We start from the raw sequence: 22,809 nt of genomic DNA, 5'->3' as shown, positions 1-22,809 counted from the left end.
GCTTGGAGCAACCTGGGCTAGTGGAAGGTGTCCCTGCCCATGGAAAGGGATGGGGTTTAAGGTCCCTTGCAACCCAAACCATTCTGGGATTCTGTTATTTCCCTTTTCCATCCCAAAAGGCCTAAAATAAGCTCCTAGAGCACTTACTGGCAACAGACTGGTCAAACTCATAGGGCCCAGTGATGAAGTGGGGCAGGGACATGAGGAACCCGGCCAGGGACACGAGCAGGGCGCCGGCGCCGATGAACCGGGGCCTGTGCACTCGGCTCCCGAAGTAACTGATGAAGACAATCAGCAGCGTGTTCCCCACCTGCAGCAGGACACAGAGAGCCAAAGGTCTCGCAGGGGAACACGAGGAGCATGGGGAGAGCAGGAGCAGAAAGCTGGTTTCACCTCGTTGAAGGAAGCGAGCAGCCCTGACGTCCGGCTGGAAAGGCCATACCGTCTCTCGATGGTGGAGATGGAGCTCTTCAGGTACCCGGAGACCAGGAGCTGGGAGAGCTGCAGCAGCCCGTGGCAGAACACAAAGAACTGCCAACAAAAAAGAGAGCATCCAGTTACTGAGAGCTGCAGCACAACAAACTGCATCTCCAGAGAAAGGCACAGTTATTGAACATAAACCTTTGACCATGAGCCTTTGAAATATTATCCTTGCTCTGCCATCAGTGAAATCTTCTGAAATTAATAGAGACATGAAATAGTGCTCTACCAAAAATAACAACAGGGTCACTATCTGCAAGGAGGGTGTAATTTCTTCAGATGAAAAGTGGCTTTGGACAAACACGTTGTCTCAGTTGGGATGATGCTTGTTTGTGTTGGCCTTGTCTCTAAGATCCAGAAGCAGAAGTGGGAGGTTGCACAATTCCTGTTCCCATCCAGCCAGGGGCAGCAGCCATCCCCAGTGCTGGGAGCAATTCTGGGACAGGAACAAGCCCTTCTAAACACAGCAACAAACAACTTCTTCAGAGAAAACCAGGAGAAGGTCAGGGAGAATAATTCAGGCTGTTTTCCTTTCCTTCTTAAAAAGCCCTGGATGTAAAGGACATGTCCTTTGGAAAATGTGAGGGTTCTTTTCCACTTCCAGAAGGAAACCTTGCCAAAGTCCATCCTCTCCCAGAAGATAATCTGACCTCATCTCCTCCAGAGTTTGGGGTGTGCAGGTGCTGGGCTGCCCAGGGGAACATGTGGCTCAAGTTGCCCCACAGAGAACAGAGTCTATCTCCCTGGTCCTCTCACAGAAGCATTTCCAAGTGCCAAGTGACTGTCCAAGGAGGGAAGGGGAGGGATGGACCTCCCCTTTATCCACAGCTCTGCAAAGTACTCAGCAAAGGAAAGGAGCTGGCAAGTCATCTCCTTCCCCACATGGCTCTCCACAGGCATCCTTCCAGTGCCCAAAGGAGGCAAAAAACTGCCCAGCCCAAACATTCCACATTCCCTAAGGAGGTGGACCATCCATCACTGCAGGACAGGCTGGATGCCTCTTCTGGGTCCTTCCAGAGCTGCTGCCTCAGCTTTGGATGATGACCAAACCCTCAGGGCACTGCTTTTTGCAGATCTTTACTCTCTTGGTGACCAGAGCAGGGCACTGCTCCAGCTCTGAGGATTTTGCAGCTCCCACCATGGAGCAGCCTCACCTAGAGGAGCTGCTCAGCCTGGCCTGGGTTTCTGCCACATCTCCTTCTGATCTAGGGCTAGAGTGGGATCACTGCCAAACTGGGCTGCTCTGTCAGCCAGGGGAGTATTTACAGCACAGAAGGGGACAAAGCCCCCCCTGGGTCACTGAGAACTGCAGTGCTGGGGTTACCAGCACCCAAAGTGATGGGTGGGTATCATGCAAACCAGGATATAATCCAGGACCTCCCCCCTTCCAGGCTCATGTCACCACTGATGGGTGCAACGTGTGCGGACCAGGAAAATGTCACCCAGCCAAAGGAAAGCTTCCCCATAGCCAGCTTTGCCAAAACTCCTATATTCCTACGAGACACTGGCTTTGTCCAGGCTCTGTTTCCTGAATACATGAGGTCAGAATGGAAAGGTTGAAGCCAGATTCATTTATTCCAGACATCCACAGCACACAGCCCAATGCGTATCCAAATCCAGGACCTTCAAATCATGCTGGTTTACATCAGCCCAGCAGCTGCCCACCACTGCCCCACATCCTCTGCAGCTCAGGAGGTCAAAAGGGGTTGGGAATCTGGTGTTTTATCCTCTCATCTAGGCAGAGTAAAGCACAGAAAAGAGAGAGGGCCCTGCAGTGGGTTGGGGTCAGCACCAGGCAAGGCCCCCAGTTCTGGCTCCAGGGGCTGTTTGCTGTCAGCCATCAGACCACAGCACAGCTACTCTTCTGCCAGGGAAAGAAAGGACAGACTCGTGGACTTTAGGTCTGCTGGACTGGTGGAGCTGGCCTGGGTCTGATGGGCTGCCCCAGCAGCTGACCTGGGTCTGCAAGCACCAGCCTTTTCCCACGTGCTGTGTCCTCACAGCACAACAAATCCAGGAGCAGCCCCAGAGCTGGGTGTTCCCAGAAACAACCCCAAGTTCAGCTGTGTGGCACCTGTTTCCCATGGAAAGGCCAGGACATGCTTGTAACATCTCCCCTCTACATCAGCAGAATTAAAACAACTTGGAGAATCCACAGGAGCACTTCCGTAGGCTGAGGAGGAAGGAAGGGAGAGGTTTTGCAATGGCTTTTTTAAATAAACATCTGTGAAGCATTAATAGAAGAGCCTGTGTTGAGGTAACACCAAACACCTGAACCAAGGACAGGGGGTGCTTGGTACCAAAAATAATCCCCTTGCAGTGCCAGGGTGCAGAGCAACCTCCTCCATTGTCCACACCCTCCACAACCAGCTCTGGGAAAAGTGCATTTCTGCTCTGCTACACGTCTAAGGAGGAGCTTCTCTGATCAGATTTGCTGCTTTTCTACTTTTCTAGATAATGTTTCATGTATCCTTGCTGGCTTTGCTCTGCTAAGCCTTGCACCACGTTGCTGAGGTGTTGCTGCTCCCACCCCACACGTGTTAAGAGAACAGAGAAACACACTCCATCCAACGCAGCCAGGAAACTGCAGACCTGGGGACTAAATACCAACATCTCCTCTCTCTTGGTGGTCCAAAAAAAACCTTTCTACGAAGGTTACATGTGTTTCCAGGGTTGGTTGTGCGGTTTGGCAACAAATCATCCCAGTGAGGGCTCTGAAAGCTGCACACACTGTCCTGCCCCAGCTGACACAGGGAAGTCCCTGTCACGCTGTTTCCATGTGTTTGGGAGACTTTGGCTGCTATTTTAAGGAAGGGTTTTGTGCCTTAGCACATGGTAAACCCCTGTGCACTGTGCTGTGCTTACAGAAAATGGGGCTGGGAGGAACCAGCCTGTTCCAGTTTAATCCAAACCAGCTTGGTTGGGTGTGTAGTTGGAAGCGACCTTAAAGATCATCCACTTCTAATCCCTGGAGACTTTCCACTAGCCCAGATTGCTCCAAGCCTCATCCAGCCTGGTTTTGGACACTTCCAGGGATGGGGCAGACACAGCTTCTCTGGGCAACCTGTGCCAGGGCCTCACCACCCCCACAGCCAATTCCTTCCCAACATCTTATCTAAATTTTAATGCTCCTTGAAGCCAAAACAAGCCAGTTTTTAGTTATGCCCTTCAATTGCCTTTTGACACGTGGCAACTAGTTTTTTGTGACACACTCTCTGGAGATATAAATACATATACAAACTGCAGTGCTGTGATTTTTGGCCCTCCAGCCACTTCAAACACATAAACCACATTGTGCAATGGTTTTGTGTTTCTGCAAGAGCCATTGAAACCCTGCACTGGAAGTTTTGTTTTCTGAGGAAGTCATTTAGAAACCGGACAGGGTGACCTAAGTTCTTGAAAAAAACCCAAGAGATCTGGGGAAAACATCCTGTGCTGAGCATAATTGTGTGAGGATAATGCATGGTCAGCTCTGCCTTGGGGGTGAAAACAAGTCTCACTTAAGAGACATTTTAAGCCTTTAACACCAGCTGTCATCTTTTGCTCTACAGGCTGGTGACACTCTCTAACGAGCCAGGTAATTGGCTCCAACTACACTGAATGTACCAGTTAATTAATGTTGTTAATTACTGATAAATGCAATTATTGAGCCAAAAGGGAACAAAGCAGATGCTGCAGCACAGGAGGAGCCACCCCAGGTCCAGCCTGTAGTTCTGCAGAGCTCTTCAAACACTCACCTGGAAGACCTGAGGTTGCACTGAGTCCAGGAGGGCATAACACTTTGAAGAATGGTTTCCATCTGGCACAGGGCAGGGTTAGATGGGATACTGGGAAGGAATTCTTGGCTGTGAGGGTGGGGAGGCCCTGGCACAGATTGCCCAGAGAAGCTGTGGCTGCCCCATCCCTGGAAGTGTCCAAGGCCAGGTTGGAGCAACCTGGGCTAGTGGAAGGTGTCCCTGTCCATAAAGATCAGCTTTAAGGTCCCACCCAACCCAAATCATTCTGTGATTCCATGAAGTTCTGCAGAACCTGGAAGTTAAATATGCATTTCAGCCTTGCTGTCCCACCACTTGCTCTTGGATGGAGACGGTTCCACCTCAAACGGTGCTTCTGCCACAAGCACATGGAAAGCCAACGGAAGCACATGGAAAACTTTCCAAATACACTTGGTAATCAGGAACCCTCTCAATGCCTTCTGCAGAAAACCAAACTCCTCTTTGCCAGGCCAGTGATCCAAGGGGGTATTGCAGAAAGCAGGATAATTACAGGAAGCACATTTACCTTGATGCTGAGGAACGGGCTCCCGCAGAGTGTTTTCCGCGTCGGATCCGCGTAGCTGCTCTGCGTAGCTGTGCTTGTCATCCTGCCAGGCCTGCCAAAATAAATCAGCCAGCACAATGCTCAGTTCCTCTGCCTGAATTGCCCTTGCTCAGCACGGCAAGATGTTGTTGTGCTCTGTGAACACCCACACAACGAGCACAAGAAAGTACTAATTATTCCTGGGTTTCATTCTCTCGGAGCACTTTGCTCCCGCAAAGCAACAAAGCAGCCCTGCAAAACATTGATCACCAGGAGGCCTGGGAGTTTACATGCTGTGCCACAGAACCAAGGACAATGTGTATAAACATTATCTGGGATAATCTGACATCCTTATCGATGACCTGGGTGAGGGGGCAGAGTGCAGATGGCAGAAGAAAAAAAGACTGGGAGGAGCAACTGGCAAAGCTGATGGTTGTGCTGCCATCCAGAGGGACCTCAACAGGCTGGAGAAATGGGCACTGGGGGATCTCAGTGGGCTGGAGAAAGGGGAATCCAGAGAGATCTCAAAGGGATGGAGAAACGGACACTGAGGGACCTTAACGGGCTGGAAAAATGGGCATCCAGAGGGATCTCAAAGGGAGGGAGAAACGGGCACTGAGGGAGCAAATGGGCTGGAGAAACAGGCATCCAAGGGGAAAAGGGCATTGAGGGATGCAAATGGGCTGGAGAAACGGGCACCTAAATTTAACAGTGGAAAGAAAGAGGGTGGGAAGCCACCCCACCCCCCTCCCTGCACTGTTTACCTCCTTCCCTTCTCTCTGAACCCCCACTCCTTCTTTCCTGAGTGGCCCATGATGTCTGTTGGGATTTTAGGCTTCCCACTCAGGAAGCTGCATTGTTTGGAGGCACGCTGAAGCCATTAGGCTTTAAATTCAGCACACTGTAATAGATGTTTTCATCTCTGCAAGCGCCAAGGCAAATGGGGTGAAAGGCTTTCCATTATTATTTCGTGTAATTCCATTTCCCCCATGATGGGAAGCAAAGGAGCGAGGACCCGTAGCCTCAAACAAATTAAAAAATGCAGGGGTTGATGTAAATTCTAGCAGGAGGAGACTGTCTTAACTGTGGTGTTTATAAACCCTTAAGCACAGCGCACAGGAGAGGTAAATTCCAGAGGGGCCCTGCTCATCCCTGAGTTACAAGCTCCACAGCATCTTCGGCAAAAAGCAATTGCTGCCCTCAGCCCGATTTCCAGAGATATTGCTGCAACAAAATCCGGGGTGAGATCAATAAAGTAAATTTGATCATAAATTAAAGCAGCCACAAAAAGCTCTCCTGAACCTCTGGAGGGTTCAGCAGTGCTGGAGCAAAAGCACCTGCCTGTCTCCAGCCCACGGGGTCTGATATCCTGACTCTGGAGCAGGGCTGGGAGGAATTATTTACAGCCACTGAGCCCCTTGAAAGCTCAGGGGTGACACAGTGGGGAAGAAAAGGGTGGAAAACCACAGGGAGGAAACCAAGAGGAGCCTAAGCCTAGACTTCCACGTTCATGGAGTTGGGAACCACTGTAGGATTAATGCCCTGGTTTAACTGTGTTAATGGCTTTGCCAGCCCTCCTCACCAAACATGCATTTAGTTAGACCTGCAAACCACAAATCCCACGGGGTGTTGGGAGTATTTTAGTCCTCCTGCCCATCCTTTCCAGGCCCTGCTTTAAATGTGTGCATCCTTTAACCAATCCTTTAACACTGGGATTAGTCCAAGCTCTTCCATAATCAGCTTTCAGAGTCTTCTTGGGAGAAGAAAATGCTAGAAAGCACCAGTAGAAACGTTTTCACTAATCCCTGCCCAAGCAGGGGGTAAAAGCCCCTCACCCTTTGCTGTGCACCAGAATGTCCCCAAATTTCCCACACTGCTCTGGAGGAACTCAGTTCTTCTTTCCCCAGGGATGACCTTTGGATTAATGACAACCTGCACCACCTGTCAGCAGCCAAGGAGGCACAGCCAGGTCTGGCTCCATCCCACCATCCACACCTTCACCTCACTCCAGTGAGTTGTCCTGCTCCCATATTACCTGTGGAAGAGGGAATGTGGCTGAGCCCCGAGGGGAAAAGCTCAGCAGGGATCTCAAATGCTGCAGAGCTTTGCCAGCAGTTCAGAACGAGAATAAACCTATTAAATCTATTCATCCACAACACTCCTTAAAGAACAGGAGGAAAAGTACTTTGATCCAGCACAGAGGACAACGAGCAGATCAAACAAAAAGCCAGATAAGATTTAATTGATTTTAAAAAAAAAATTGCATGAAGAGAGCAGCACACTCAGGTCAGTCTGAGTTCCCTGTGGCTGGATCGAGCCCAGATGTGGCAGCACCCTCTGGGAATGGCATTGGCTTGGCAAGAGCCACGTTTTTCTCCATCTCTGGATGGAAAGAAGGATTATTTTCGTTCAATACAATTTCTCCCAGGTAAGGTCAAGAGATGTGAGTGAATCTGCTCCTCTGCAGGAAGGAGGCAGAACAGGATTAGTGCTGTGGGCTGGGGAAGGAGGAAAAGGAGGGACGAGATGGCAAATCCCAGAAGATATCCTCAGGTCAGAGGAAGGAGAGAGCAGAAAGAGCAAAACCAGGTGACTGGGGGGGACACACCTGCCTGTATCAGATCTGCAGCCCTCAGCTCCCTGATGGCCCAGGTGTCCTCCAACACTCTAAAAAGGAAGATACACAGTGGGAATTGCTCTTCCTGCCTTTCTCCAGGCATCCCAGCATGTTTGCCATGGAGCATGGGAAAAGGTGAGAAATAGCCAATCCCAGAGTGACATCCCTGGATTCCAGAGACCCTGACCCAGACACACTCCCAGACCTGCCCTGCAGGATCAGGACCAACAGCAGCCACTTCCCATCCTCAGCTCCACAGCCAGCTACTTCCCATCTTTGTGCCTCAGCTTCCCCAGGAACAAGTCAGGGAATAGATCTGAGCCCATCGACCTGTCAGAAGGGTTTGGGGAGCAGGAGGGGAACTGGGCCAGGCAGAGGCTGCGGGTTGGGACAGCAGGGACTGACTTTTCCCAAGGCTGAGGCATTTTGCAAAGCCTTTTTGGGTGTCTGAGGCACCACAAGGAGGGAGCTGGCCCTGGTCCAGGCTCTGGCAGACACAGATGGGAAAGGATATGTACATGAAGGATATTCCCTCATGTACAGGGTAGAGGTGCCACCCCAGCCCAGCCAGGTATTTCTAACACCAAACACTGCTGTCTCAGAGCGCTCAGTGGTGTCTCTCACCTCTTCTCCCACAGATCACAGGAGCGTGAAATTGGTTTTTTAGGGAGACACAGACACGGAGAGCCTGGTGCAGGGTGGGACACAGGGTGACAGGTAGGGGTGGCAGGGTCTGTGACTGACAGGTAGGGGTGGCAGGGTCTGTGACAGCCAGTGGTGTCCCTGACTCTGACACAAAGCCCTTGGAAACCAGTGCTGCACCCTGATGGAGCAGAATATTGCCTCCTTGTGCACCTGCAAGGGAACTCTCTGGTGAAATAAACTCCCATAAAACAAAGAGAGACTTTCCATGCCCACCTGGTGTGTTTGGGAGCCTGCTGGGGTGCACAGGTGGCTAGGTTTCACCAGGGGTCACCTCTGATGTTCTCACTGCAGGGGCTTGGTGGCAGCTACACACAGGCTGTGTTCAGATACCCCAGGGAAGGTGATGGATGGATGGTTGTTCAGACAGCAAAGGTGCCTGATGCTGCACATCCATCAGCTGGTGGAGAATTTGTCCTCAAACACTGTTTTCTCCCTGCTTCTGTCTTGGGTCACTGCACCCCTCAGAAAGGCAGGGCCTGGCATGACAAACCCAGGATGGAGTGGGCACAAAGAACTCAGCTTGGAGGGGCAGCAGCTCAGCCCCACACCAAGTGATGCCAGAAAACATTGCCATTAATTCCAGCCTTGCTTGCCTGACATTTCCTCACTGCTCCTGGGGACCTGCAAAGCGGCAGAGCAGGGGAATAACCCCCATCTGTGCAGAGCCTGGGGACATAAACACAGATGGAAAAGAGGGATTGGATGTAACCTCAGTCCAACCACCCACCACCACCCTGGTACCCCTCCCAGCAGGGCTTTTCCAGATGTATATCAAAAAAGTTATGCTGAAAAAAATTATGTCAAAAGCAAAAGTAACGTTATGGAAGAGCAGAGAGAGAGGACTGATGAAAGATCACAGAATTCCACATTGGTTTGGGCTGGAAGGGACCTGAAAGCCCACCCAGTTCCACCCCCTGCCATGGGCAGGGACACCTTCCACTAGCCCAGGTTGCTCCAAGCCCTGTCCAACCTGGCCTTGGACACTTCCAGGGATCCAGGGGCAGCCACAGCTTCTCTGGGCAACCTGTGCCAGGGCCTCCCCACCCTCATAGGGAAGGATTTCTTCCCAATATCCCCTCTAACCCTGCCCTCTGGCAGTGGGAAGCCATTCCCCCTTGTCCAGTCACTCCATGCCCATATCTGAGATAATCTCACAGACCTTTGCAGCACAGATTAAGATGCTCCACTTCTCCCCACGCTGCCCTTTCCTTGACACCGGGGCAGCAGAAATCCCTCCAAACCTCTCCCAGCTTCTCTGGGACCTGCACAATAGTCCTGGCTGCCACAGCAGGGGACCAGGCTCGGTGCCACCAGCATCCTGTCCCATTCCAAGGACATCAATCTATCCAATGGCTTTATTAATGGCAGCTCCTGCGAGCTGAGCAAGGAAAAGCACCCGCTGGGCTCAGCGGAGCACGAGTAAATAACAGTGAATGTAACACAGCAAATTAAATCCCAGCAGGGGAGTTGAAATGCCAGCAAATATTCCCTAATCTGTCTTCCTTCTGCAGGATAATTTTCATTCACTGGCAGTAAAGCTGAGATGGCGTCAGTGTGTGTATTTATGAGTGTGCCTGTGTTAAAGGGGAAGCTGGTTTGGAAAATGTGGGGGCAAAGATGACTGATAACACAACAGGAGGAAAGAACAGTGGATACTCATCATGCCCTCCCAGGAAAAGACTGAGGAAGGAAAAAAGGGATGCGTAGATGTGCTCAAAAAGCTGCTTCTGTCTTGAACCAACTGGCAAAAAGAAAGTGAAAATGAGATTAGCCCAGCTCAGGGATTCTGTGTAAGGAGAAATGGCCTGCGATGACACATCCCAGAAACCCTAGAAGAAGTTAGACACAAAGAAAAATGTTACTTCAATTTAAAAGATTAGAAGAAAGAGGAAAATTAGTGTTGAAACCCATGGCATGCAAACAGAGGCCATGAGGGAGAGGCTTCAGCTCTGCTCTGGCACAGGGCAGGACTGGCTGCTCTCCAGAGGTCCCTGCCAGCCCTGACCCCCATGACTTGGGAAGGATGAAACCCTCCTCCCCATTTCTGTGACAAGGTCCCACAGAGCTCCCCCCCTCCTTGGCACACCCTGCCAGGTGCTGGAGCCCTCCCTGGAAGGGTCCTCACCTGCTCCAGACGTGGTGAAGGAGTTGGAGCTCACCTGGTGGTACCAAAAAGAGATGGGACCTCTCACAACATCCCCTGTGGATGGGGCAGCCACAGCTTCTCTGGGCAACCTGTGCCAGGGCCTCACCACCCTCACAGCCAACAATTCCTTCCCAATATCCCCTCTAACCCTACCCTCTGGCAGTCCCTCCATCCCTTGTCCCCAGTCCCTCTCCAGCTCTCCTGGAGCCCCTTTAGGCCCTGCCAGGGGCTCTCAGCTCTCCCTGGAGCCTTCTCTTCTCCAGGTGAACCCCCCCAGCTCTCCCAGCCTGGCTCCAGAGCAGAGGGGCTCCAGCCCTGGCAGCATCTCCGGGGCCTCCTCTGGACTCTCTCCAGCAGCTCCACGTCCTTGTGCTGCTGTTCCCAGGGCTGGAGGCAGCTCTGCAGGGGGGTCTCACCTGAGGGGCAGAGGGGCAGAATTCTCCCCTGCCCTGCTGGATCAGCCCAGGGCACGGGGGGGTTCTGGATGCCAGAGCACATGGACAGGGCACATCCAGCTTTTCATCCCCCAGCACCCCCAAACCCTCCTCAGTACTGCTCTCCTTCCATTCCTGCATCCTTGCAAGGCAGTCCCATCACTGGGCTGGGGCAGCTTTTCCTTCCAGAGCATAAAGCACCCAAAAGCAGCATTGGAGAGGTTCCAGCCGAGGGAGGTGTTGTGCAGTTACATAAGCAGTGAGGCTGGGAATTGCATCATTCCGTGAATCACTTGCTCAGTTTTGCTTTCAAACACTGTCCAGGGCTATGGAGCCCTCGGGGTCTGCTCCCTCCCCACCACCCCCTGCTCAACTGCTTCTGCTGCTTCCCAGGCTTTCATGGGATGCATCCTATTCTGTGCACAAGCAGCATCCCATTAAACCTCCTGCCCTTCCTGCCCTTGTGACCCCTGGGTTAGTTTGTGCTGGCACTTGTGCTGTGTCTGAGAGCAGCTCAGCTCAGGGATGTGTGAGACATTTCCCAGGGCAGGATCTCATGGCTTTGCAGGTTTTACTCCTCCTCTGGAAGGTTTTATGCAGGATATTGAATAAAAAAGTCAGCCCTCCCTCTCCTCGTGCCAGATGCTGAACATCCTCCTGATGGGGACGGGCAGATGTGGTGAGTGCTACAGAAAAGCCATATCTGGTGTCCTCAGTGGGGATTTTCTATTTAAGTAACACCTCCTGTGTGTTTGGCAGAGAATTAGTCCCTGCCTCAAGCAGCTGAAAACCCCTGGATAGGAGTTAAAATGATGAATGAAGTATGAAGAGCCTGTTCCCCAGGAGACACCTGCCTTTCCATAGGCTGCAGACAGTGTTTGGCTCTATGGACAAACACCTGCCAATATAAGTCTGGTCCCAAACCAGAGTTTGCCTGATTTGGGGTTTTATACACCATAAATACCTTCCTGATATTTTTCTTCCTCTGTACTTTCCTGCTGCTTGGACAGGAGTGAAGATTGAGAAAAACACGGAATCTTTGCTGAGTCCTTCAGCAGAGTTGTAAGACTTGGCAGTGCCTGGAGCAGCTGGAGGAAACAGGCAGAGCCAGAGTGGCTCCAGTGAGCGACAGATGCAGCCACTCCAATGAAAAAAACCTAACTTTTAGAAGGGGAAGCTCTTGCAAAATGAAGAGCAGGAGCCACTGCAAAAGCCTCGTGCCTTGAACACAGAGCCCGAGTGAAAACCACAGCAGTTCCCTGGAGCTGAGGCTTCCTGGAGCAATCCAAAGGTTGTTTGCTGTGTATTATTTATAACTTCAAAAAAAAAAGATATCCCAACAAACCCAGTATTCTCTATCTGCACATCTGGTCTGCCCAGGGTCAGGACTTGCTCCCCAGCAAATGCTTAGTATTCCATGAGGAGCACCTACACTCCAATTCACTTGCTTCCTATCCTTTTATGTCCAGGGGACATCCAAGGGCAGCTCTTTTCTCCCTCCACACTAACCCTGAGATAAACAAGCAAAGCATCCCCAAAAGTTTGGGGGAGACTAGTAAGATTTGCTTCACCAGGAGCTGGGAATGCTGCCAGCCACCTGCACACAAGAGGGATGGATGGAAGAGTAGGAGCAGGGGAATGCTGCTGCCATGAAAGGGAACTGAGCAGAGCTTAGGAAGTGAGAAACTTCCGTAGCCAGCAAGAGAGGAGCTGCTTTCAAAGCTCAGGAGGAAACACTGTGGACAGGAGAGAACTGGTGACATTTTGGCAATGTTGGGACAAGCAGCAAAGCCCCAGTTCAGAGCAGCCATTGGAGGCTGCAGCTGGCACAGGATATTTTGGGCAGCAATGGGAATTAATTCATGTCCTTCTCCCATTATTTAAAATTAATGGACTGCAAAGTCATCTGTATCATGGAGGAATGTTGCTTCTTTTCTTTCTGCTGTCAGATGTTTCACATCCTTTGGAAGAGGCATCTCCTGCTCAGCCCGAGGGCAGTTCCAGGCTGACACATTCAGACGGGTCAAGAAAGTCCAGTGAAAATGGAGATTATTTTCTGGAAGTCCCCAGGCCTGCAGCTGGAGCCACATCTGGCCCCAGCCAAGCTGCTTGACAGCAACAAGCCCTTTCCTGCATCCCTGGGAGCGAGCCTGTCCCGGGGTTTCTCACTCTCAATTTCCCCCAGATAACATTTCAGAGCCTCGCAGCGTTTGAATCGAGTTTCAAGCCAGAAATTCCCCTCATCCCCTGCCATGTCCTACACACTGCCTCCATTTCATTAGGAAATGAACTTTTCCAAATCTTGGGGGCTAAAGATGGGTAATGAAGCTCCCAAGCCATCCCTCAAGTCCACATTTAGCCACCTCATGGCTCGAAACACTGCACATTGCATCCACCTCAATCCAGGGCACACGCGGCAGGTTCGGGATAAAACTGGGATGCGCTGCCGAGCTGCAGCACGGGGCAGACCAGCACCCCCAGTGAACCCCTGGGACCAAACTGGGAGCCAGGAAACACGGAGAAAGCGGGGTTAGGATCTATTTTTGACCAGACCAAGGTCCCACGGAGAAGCTCAGCCCCGAACACGGGGCTTGTCCCCAGGTTAAAGCCCACACCTCTCCGGAGCAGCACAACCAAGAAAGGGATGCAGCCCGGCACCGGGGGCTCTGGGCTGCTCCCAGATTCCCTGCACAGCAGCACAAAGGCTTCCCCCTTTTCCCGGACTTAACCCTTTCCTGCCCCCTGCCCCCAAATCGCTCAGAGCCAGGAGGTCACCTTTGTGGAACCACCACTGGGATCCCGCTCTGGATCACTGGGAAGTTCTGGTGGAAGGTGACCCTGCTCCGGGCACGGGGGTGGAACTGGGAGAGCTCTGAGGTCTCTCCAAACACACACCATTTCACGATTGCACTGCTGCAGAAGCCGGGGCTTGGCCAGGGTGCCCCTGAGCCGGCCCAGGCACAGGTCAGGTCCGTGCCCGCCTGGCATTTCCACAAGGTCTGGGCTGGGAAGAGGCGTTGCCATAGTAGAAGAAGCAAAACGGTACAAGAGACCCGCCGCGGCAGCCTCAGGCATCGGGAAAACTGGGAAACTCCCTGCGAAGGGAGAAATAAGTGGAGCTGCCTCACTGGGGAAAAAAAAAAAAAAGGAAAAACAAGACCCAAACACCTTAAATAAATAAGCACAGAGAGGAAGCGACAAAACACGTGCAGAAAGCCGGCAGGGAACAGGCGTGTAATCACTCCTTGTTTTTTCCCCTTCGCTTTTTAAGTTGCTGGGAAAATCCAGCTCCCGAGCCAAAGTGGCTCAAGGAGTCTTGCAAAAGAAGCCGGGGAAAAGCAGCTTGAGAAACTTCACCTTTCCCAACCCCTAAAGCCGGGAGGCAGCCCGCGAGCTCGGGACCACAGTCCTCCTCAGCATCTCCTCGCAGCGAGCAGGTGCTGCCATACTCACAATTCCAGGACTCTCCTGATCCCAATCCCACCGCGCTGGGAGCGAAAGTTTCCCTCTGCCAGCAGCTGCTGGGACCATTCACCACTTTCCCTCCCCGGGCTGGAGGTGGGAATGGGTGTGTGGAGGTGGGGCTTCGGCTGCAATCTCAAAAGCTGGAGCACGTTTCGACTGAAACTTTTGCAATCCCTTTCCAAAGGATTTCTTTTATTTTTGCTTTTGCCTTCTCCTGGAACTGCAGTCCCAAACCGGCGGAGCTGCCCGTGTGGTTTGCTGACCCAGGGCTTTGGGAGCTGCTGACGCAGTCCCAGTCCAAACTGGTCGCTCCATCCCCCGGCTCCAGTCCCGTCTCCCCTCCCCGCAAGGGTCCCGTTCCTCCAGGGCATATGCCTTGCATTCGTGTTCTTGTTCAGTTCGCTTTATCTGCATTTATTCTTGTATATTTTGAAGCTGTGCTGTAACCCTGGGGTTTGTGAAAGGGAAGCTTTCTTTATCTAACCCCGGATGGTTTATTTTTCAATGTCTCCCCAGAGCTCTCTTGCTCTGAGCACGGAGGCGTTTCCAGAGGACAAACGGGGTTCACAAGCAGGTGGCCCCAGTTAAAGCCACGAAGAAAAACCAGGATTCCTCCCTTTGGGGTTCTTCTGGTGCCTTTGGATGCCTGGGTTCTGTTTTGGGATGTGATCTGTGTGTGCCAACAGTGCCATGGATGGAGCTGGCCTCAGCCCTGGCCATCTCTGTGCTGCAGGGAGATCATACAATCATGGGCTGGTTTGGCTTTGGAGGGATCTCAGAGCTTGCCCAGTTCCACTCCTGTGCCAGGTCACCTTCCACCAGACCTTCCCAGAGATCCAGGGCAGGATCCCTGGAGGAACCAGTGGTGGTTCCTCCTGGCTCTGAGCAATTTGGGGTGCAGCGAGCGAGGAAGGGGGGAAGCCTTTGTGCTGCTGCGCAGGGAATGTGCCAACAGCCCAGGGATCATGGGCTGCATCCCTTTCTTTGCTGTGCACATTTGCTACTCTGAGGGGTGTGGGCTTAACCTGGGCACGAGGTGGAGCTGGTGTGTCCCTGAAACCAGCTTAAAGCATTGGGGGTGAGCATATTCCCCTGTCTTTCTGAAACCCTGATTTTTAAGTTCGAGGTGAGATGAAATGCTGTAAGAAGTCTGGGAGAATCTACCCTTTTCCAGTGGGAAGCCATTCCCTGTGTCCTGTCCCTCCATCCCTTGTCCCAGGTCTCTCTCCAGATCTCCTGGAGCCCCTTTAGGCACTGGAAGGGGCTCTCAGCTCTCCCTGGAGCCTTCTCTTCTCCAGGTGAACCCCCCCAGCTCTCCCAGGGCTGCCTTGAACACGGGTACCATGGGCTGTCTCAGCTGCAAACAGGTGCACAAACACAGCTCAGGTTTTCAGGAGAAATTCACACTCGGACTTCATGAAGTTGCAGCTTGGAGACCAGGACAGCTGCAAAGTCACATTTGAGGGGAATATGGAGAGACCTCAGGTGAGCTCCCTGTCCTCTTTTCATCCCAAAGAGCTCTTAGATGAAATCCCCAAATGGGATATTTTCCGACTCAGGTGCAGCAAGAACACAGAAAGGCACAGCCACTTTTCCCACCTGGCATTCCTTGTTGGGGTCTGATGGATGGGACAACCAACAGGACATGCTGGGCAGATGTTTCCCAAGGGAAGATTATCTGCTTCCCCTGCACGAGCTCATTAAATAATAATTAAACAACCCCTTTATTAGCTCTGGCAGCAGAGAAACATTTTACTGAGCAGGAGACAGCCAAACCAGCGTGTCCCAACGCCCTCTGTGCCCAAGTGACCCTGAGCTGTCCTCCCAAGCAGGGCTGCTCCAGCCAGATAATGCACTGCAGAGAAAATAAACATTATCAGCTCTCATCGGCTCTGCAGTGTCTCAGGAAGGCATTACTGGATTGAAAACCCATATTATTAATATTTTACACCTGCAGAGCTCCTTTCTTTCCAGGCAGGCTCTGTGGTGTGCACAGACAGTCCGGGGGGAACTAGAAAAGCACAAAACACTGTTTGTTTGGGGGTGGGAGGTCACAGCTCCTTGGGAGGGGGAAGAGGAAACTCTCCAGCTGCAGAGGAGCATGAGATACCCCCAAAATGGCCAGGATGAGGGGGGTCCTCACGCCCCATGCCTGGAGAGAGGCAGGGAAAGATGGACATCCCTTCCAGCAGGACTGTCACGCTGGGATATTGCATGAAAGGAGAGCACCATCTATTGACTCCTCTTCCTCAGCACCTCGGTTGGAGCTGCTCTGAGCTGGCACAGCTGCAAGTCCTGCTCCATCCCAGGTCCAGGGTGTTGGCCAGAGAATCTTTATCCCACGGGTCCAAGGTAGCTCCTCGATGTCCCATTGCATCCCCGTGGTCTCCCCAAAAGCTGCACATCCATTCAAGGCCAGGTTGGACAGGGCTTGGGGCAGCCTGGTCTAGTGGAAGGTGTGACACAGCGTGGAACAAGATGAGCTTTAAAATCCCTTCAACCCAAGCCATCCTGTGATTCTAAAACGCCTGTGAACTCCTTGGAAGGGAAGTGTTTCCCCTGCTGCTGTAACCTCGTGTGTCCCAGAGCCATCTCCTGCCTGCTGCTGCCACTTTGTGGCCAAAGCTTTCCCGCAGCTCTTTCGGCTTTTAGGTCCTTGCAAGCCTTTGACCTTCAGATATTTGGACATGCAGACCCCAAGTGCATCCTGGGTGAGTGAAAAGGAGAATTCCTACTAAAATCCAAGCGTTCAGACAGTCCTAGTGACTAAAACTGAGTGGGTGACACGAAGTGCTCAGCCAGGTGAGGGGTGTTAAATCCTCTGGAGGACACAGAGGGAGGACTATTCCTTGGAACACTCAAAAGCAGTCTGCAGGAAATGATAGAAGCACTTATCTTGTGCAGAAAATCTCATGTGTCTGAGGTTATAGATGTCCACAGATGAAGAAATTGAGGCTTCCAGCCTGGAAAAGGCCTCATTAGGAAGCCTATATTTTCCCAGGTTCTGCTGCTTTCTCCAACTCTGCTCTTGGTCCAAGAGTTAAACTGGGACTGCAAAGGAGCAGCTCAGTGCCCTGCATGGGAAATGAGACACATCTCCACTTGTGGGGCTGAGGCTGATCCTCTTCTGCATGTGGGGTTAGGAAAAAAACAGCTGGATTAGGGCTGGGATTTTCCAGCTGGGCTCTGCTGACGTCTCACAGAGGGCCAGCCAAAAGCTGGGACACAAATGTTTGGAATTCTGCAAGGAAGTGTTTGCAGAGCAGGGATTTCAACTGGGTGGCTGAAGGCCACTGGTGGAAATTTTATATATTTTGGGGCTGCTTTGCGAATCCCTGCCTGAATCCTGCCTTTTGACGTGTGTAGGAGCTGCCCTGGGAGCTGTTGGCAGCCCTGGGGATGTCGCTGCTGAGCCCACAAGAGGAAAACCGAACCAGGCTGAACACGTAGTTCCCTTTGCTGTCCTCAGCCACGGGACTTTCCCTCCCGTTCTGAAGAAAGAGGAATCTCGTGGGCTGTGCAAACACAGTGAGAATTATCCTCATTATTCTACTGCTGAGTGTCATCCTGGAATTCTTCTGTATCAGCGGAGGAGGGAAGTTTTGAGGCGGATATTTAACTGGAATTTCAATTCTGGTGAGCAGACAGTGCTAGAGAGACAGGCAGGGGGAGGAATTGCAGCAGGGCTGGGGTTCAACATCTGCAGCAACAGCTGAGAAGGAGCAGGGAGAAATCCTGCCCTAGGTGAGGAGGAAAGGAAAAGAAAGGGAAAAAGTACAACTTTCCCCCACTTTGTTCTTGGGGAACTGCCAGTCCAGTCCCTTGATGGCAGTATTTTGGGACAGCATCACCTGTGAGGTGAGAGATGTCTCCAGTCTCAGAAAACCCTCCAAAATATGAGGATGTTTTTTCTGAATCACACAAAAGGAATAATTTCTCCTGAAAGTTGTATATGACTTGACAACCTTCCAGCTGGGGATTAACACGGAGGCTGCCTGAGCTCAGAGCGTTTCTGTTGCTGCAGAATTGCACCAGATGCACCTTTTGGGGAGTTCTGAGTCTGTTAATGCAATTCATCCCTTGGGAATGTGGGGTTAAAGAGCAAGATTTATGGACAGTGGCCTCTGTGCTTTTAGGAATTCAGTTTAAAAAAAACAGCTGGCAAGTGATGATCCTTCACAGCCCCATCCAGCCATCCCCCCTTGCTGCATGTGCTGGGAATTAACTGGGAGTCCTCAGGGAAATATTCTGCCCTCTGGGAGTGGGGAGGCCCTGGCACAGGTTGCCCAGAGAAGCTGTGGCTGCCCCATCCCTGGGAGTGTCCAAGGCCAGGTTGGAGCAACCTGGGCTAGTGGAAGGTGTCCCTGCCCAGGGCAGGGGTGGAACGAAATGATCCTTAAAGTCCCTCCCAACCCAAACCATTCTGGGATTCTATGAAATAGTATTTGTAATAATGCTCATTCAGAACACACTTTCTAAGGATACCATTAAGGAATAGTTTTCCTTTATACTGGATATTGTGGGCACGAATAGACCCTATTCCACAGAGGTTTTGATTAAGGGGTGTGAGATACCCCAGTGACAGGATTTGCAAAGCACAAGGTAAACTATAATCTCATTTTAGTTTCAGGACAGTGTTTTGACTTGCTACCTACAGAACACTTAATTAGACAGGGATTCCAGGATGGATTATCATTTTCCTGGCTGTATTTGGAGTTGCTTTGGAGAGGAAACTGAGGAATGAACCAGCTGATAAAATACTTCGTTCTGGGAACATCAAGCAGAGCAAAGCCACTGAATGATCACTGCTCACTAGGAGATCTGGAGGTTATGTTTATAAGGTTCACTAGAATCTGAACGTTTGCTTGTACACAGTTTTGAACAGCAAAAATAGTGTGTGAATGTAGTGGTTTCTTTCCCCTGGGAGAAATTTCTCCTGGGTGCTCCAGTAAAAAGGAGCTTTCAGCTCTCTATATATCTGCAGATGTATAAAAAATAAAACAAGGATTCAGATGAAAACTATCCGTAATTTTTTAGGTTCTAACAGAATTTTAAGGCTTCCTGTAATTTGTGCATTTTTTGCTAATGGAAAACTGATTTACCAGCATAATGTTCCAAAATTAGAAGGTCAAAATGAATGTATTTGTAATGCCTATAGAGGACATCAGAAAAGGGTCATCTACTTTTGGGATTTCAGTCAGCACCAAATTAAATAAGGAGCTCCTTTGTTTGTTGTCTCAGGTTTTTTAGTAAAAAAACCCCAAACCACCACCGAAGTGAATAAACCCAGGATGTGTCAGATTCTGGAAGGCAGAAATCAGGAAATCACAGGATTTCCACATCAAAAAAAAAAAAAAAAGACTTTTCTGTTATTTTCTTAACAGGAAAAGAGGTTTCTAGTTTTGTTACAATGGAAATTTATCTTTTTTGTTTTGGGGGGTCAACCAGTTTCTGCAAAATTGGCTGTCCCATCCCTGGAAGTGTTCAAGGACAGCCTGGAGCAACCTGGGCTAGTGAAAGGTGGCCCTGCCCACGGCAGGGGGTGGAACTGGATGAGCTTTAAGGTCCCTCCCAACTCAAACCATTCTGTGATTCTGTGGCTTTTCATCAAAAACATCTGTTAATTCGGGATGGGAGTGGTGGGGAGACAACTAGGAATTGGTCCAACTCTGTCACTCATCTTTTGGGAAGCCTGGACAACTTTCCTTCCTCAAATGTCGCCTCTCCAGTGGCTCCTCTCGTGGTTTGAACTGGCCCGGTTTGTTTCTGGTTTAAAACCACAGGTGGCAGCACCGTCCTGTGTCTTGCCTTCCCTGCTGCTTCCCGACGTGGGAACCACCATCCCGGCTTGGTTTAAAGAAAAAAAAAAACAACCCCAAAAACTAGCAGAAAAGTGAATTTAAATTATTTGTAGAAAAATCAGCACAACCCTCTGCAGAACCCCAGGACCTGAAGCACCAGGAGCAGCTGAGAGAGCTGAGATTTGGTTGTGATAAAATAGATCCTTAATTATAACAATATAGATTTAGTTATAATAAAATAGATCTTTGAGTGTCTAATTATTTTGCTGAGCAACTATGGGAGTATCTTTGCTGTTAGTGCTATGCCAGATTAAGCCTAAGAGTGTACAATAAATGAAGTTACAAGCTCTTATGTCAGTGGTGGGCTGACTCTTCGTATTGTTTTCAGTTGTTCCCACAGATAAAATACTTGAAAATTCTGTGACACACAGGTTCTTCTTTATCTATTGTCCCTCATCAGCTTAAAAAAACCCAATTTTTTTAGTTCATGTGTGTTTTTTGCCATAATTTCCAAAACCCACAATCATCTTTTTATAAAACTCAGTAATGAAAGTGCTTTGAGGGATGTTAATGTGATTGAAAAATTACAAGCTGGACTGAAAAACAGCTTTTTGGTTGAACAATATGTAGAAAAGTCTTTGTTCTTGAGGTATTAAAATGCAAATGTTGAAACTTTGAGTACACAGCCTGAAACATTGATGGAACCTGGAATACAGCACATTAATCCTTCTTTTCTCCTCTTCTGTTCTGTTGAGGTGAAGATCAGGTGTCTGATCCCCAAAAAATTCTTTGTTGTCTGGAGTGCCCTGTGGAGCTCTTAACGGGGAGAAAATAAACTGGGAGGAGGAAGGCTCAGTGCTGCAACTGAGGCACTCACCTGGGAATTCCAACACTTCCCAAGGTATTTATCCCTGGAGGTGTTCAAGGAAAGACTGGACGTGGCACTCGGTGGTGTCCAGTCACAGGTTGGACTCGATGATCTCAAAGGTCTTTTCCAACCTCGTTGATTCTGTGATTTGGTGATTTTCTTATGGCTGACTCAAAAATTTAGGGAATCTATTAATGAAAAAGCCCTTTATCCCAAGAATCCAGCTGCTGAGCATCGCTGGGATTCTGGGTTTGTCTCCCAGAGGAGCTGGGATTTGAGGCTCGGGCTCAACCAGCTGCTGCTCAGGGTTGGCTTTTGGGCGTTGCAGCTTTTTGATGTGCAAATCTTTCCAGGGAAAGCTTTTTAGGGGAGAAATGTGGTCTCCCATCCCATGGCAGGAGGTCCAAATTGTTCATTCATCTCCTCCAGGTGACTGGGAAAACAGTCCTGTTGGTACTGAGTCCTGGCTGTCTCTGCTGAGGTCCTGTCTGGAAAAAACAATCCTTGGATCTTGCTCTCACAGCAGAAACCAAGTTGCAGCAGCTGGAGACAGAGTCACTCCAGCTGATGCATTTGTGCATGTTTGCAAAAAAAATCCTTTAAAAGGCAAATTATTGATAAGCAGCAGCAGTTTTGATTTTCCCCTTGAATGTCAAGTCAGACTGAGCAGTGCTGGGGAATGTTTGATGTCCCAGGACACCACGACATCCTTCATGCTCAGAAGCACTGGCACAGCCCCTGCTCGTGTTGGTGAGTATCTAAGGAAGGGAAAAGCCCTTTACACAGGCTTTCTCTTTTCATAATGTCCTTTTTTTTTGCCTTTCTCTTCCTCCCAATTTGCAACTCATCATCCAAAAGAAGAATCTGCTTCCCATATGTGCTGCAGAACCCTCATCCTGGAGCATCACCACTCAAGCCTGGGAATTAGTAAGATCCAGGACTCTCCTGTTCACTCCAATGTGATTCATGGTTTTTTTCTATATAAATCGTAAAAATATTGTGCAAGACTTAAGAGAAGTCCTGTGCTTTTGCTGATATTCTTCTGCTCTTTTTATCCCCTTTCAAACCTATGTTGTGCTGTTCAGGTGGGAAGTAAAACCCATGAAAAAAAAAGTGATGCAATACTGGTCATGACTCCTCACAGTTTTTAAAATGACTTCACACAATGGCTTAACTAAATATTTACAGAACATCTCAACTTCTTAATTTTTCAACAGTCAAACAGCAGCTGGAGCTTCCAAAAAGCTGAACAACCAGCCTCTGGTTTGCTGATATTTTTTTTCCACTCCAAAATTAAACGTGAGGATTAAGGATCTTCCTCGTTATTCACACTGTTTTTTCTTGTTCCTTTCAAAGGCCAAGAGTTGTGACAGGATCCACTGGGAAAAAAAATAATCTCACGATTCAATTGACATTAACAGACCTCTTGATAAAAATGGAGATTATTAAGTGGGGCTGTATAAGCTTTAATTAGGAAAGGTGGTGGAGAAAGGAACGTTTCTAAACAGTTTCTTAATCCTGAGCTGTCTTCCTCAAGGGGGGAAGGAAGATCTCATCCTAATCCTTGTATTATATGAATAACATTTATGTTACAAAGGCACTGCACAAAAATCAAGATGTCAGAAGCCACACTGGAAATGTTCATTTTTATTCACTGAGGATTCTTTTTCTTGTGTTTATTTGCTGTATATAAAATGTCTTTTTCCTTTTGACCTTTCCTTCCTCCTCTGAATAAAACCCTAGATAATTTTTACTATTCTGTCCAGCCTTATGTGCTCTTTAAGAAAACAATCCAGATTAAGAAAAGTTTAATTCTAGCTCACTGGCAGCAAACTAAGTTGAAAACAGTTCAAAACTCTTATTGAACTTCAGGAAATTACTTTCCCATAGACTTTGCCTCTATTGAAGCAATTGGAATAATTCAGGAACAGATAAACCAAGATAACCATCACTAACAATGATGTAAAATAAAGGGGTTTCTATGGTGGAAAGTG

The 22,809-nt window shown here is 49.8% G+C and overlaps 1 protein-coding gene across 1 annotated transcript in view; it reads right to left on the bottom strand.

The window, feature by feature from the left end:
• The window catches only part of SLCO2B1 (solute carrier organic anion transporter family member 2B1), a 40,998-nt gene extending 26,765 nt beyond the window's left edge, over window positions 1–14,233 (bottom strand). Inside the window, exons 1-4 of the mRNA XM_029961477.1 lie at window positions 14,135–14,233; window positions 4,762–4,852; window positions 394–531; window positions 148–310 (exon numbers count right to left, since the gene is read on the bottom strand). Of these exons, the coding sequence (XP_029817337.1) occupies window positions 148–310; window positions 394–531; window positions 4,762–4,842 (382 nt within the window). The 5' untranslated portion in view covers window positions 4,843–4,852; window positions 14,135–14,233. The remainder of the gene's footprint in view (window positions 1–147; window positions 311–393; window positions 532–4,761; window positions 4,853–14,134) is intronic.
• Between the last annotated feature and the right edge of the window lie 8,576 nt (window positions 14,234–22,809).

This window comes from Manacus vitellinus, unplaced genomic scaffold (genome assembly GCF_001715985.3).
Source record: "Manacus vitellinus isolate BGI_N305 unplaced genomic scaffold, ASM171598v3 scaffold_35_pilon, whole genome shotgun sequence".
Classification (NCBI taxonomy): Eukaryota; Metazoa; Chordata; class Aves; order Passeriformes; family Pipridae; genus Manacus; species Manacus vitellinus.
Note: the sequence above shows the minus strand (reverse complement) of the source record. Positions and strands in the feature narration are given on the sequence as shown.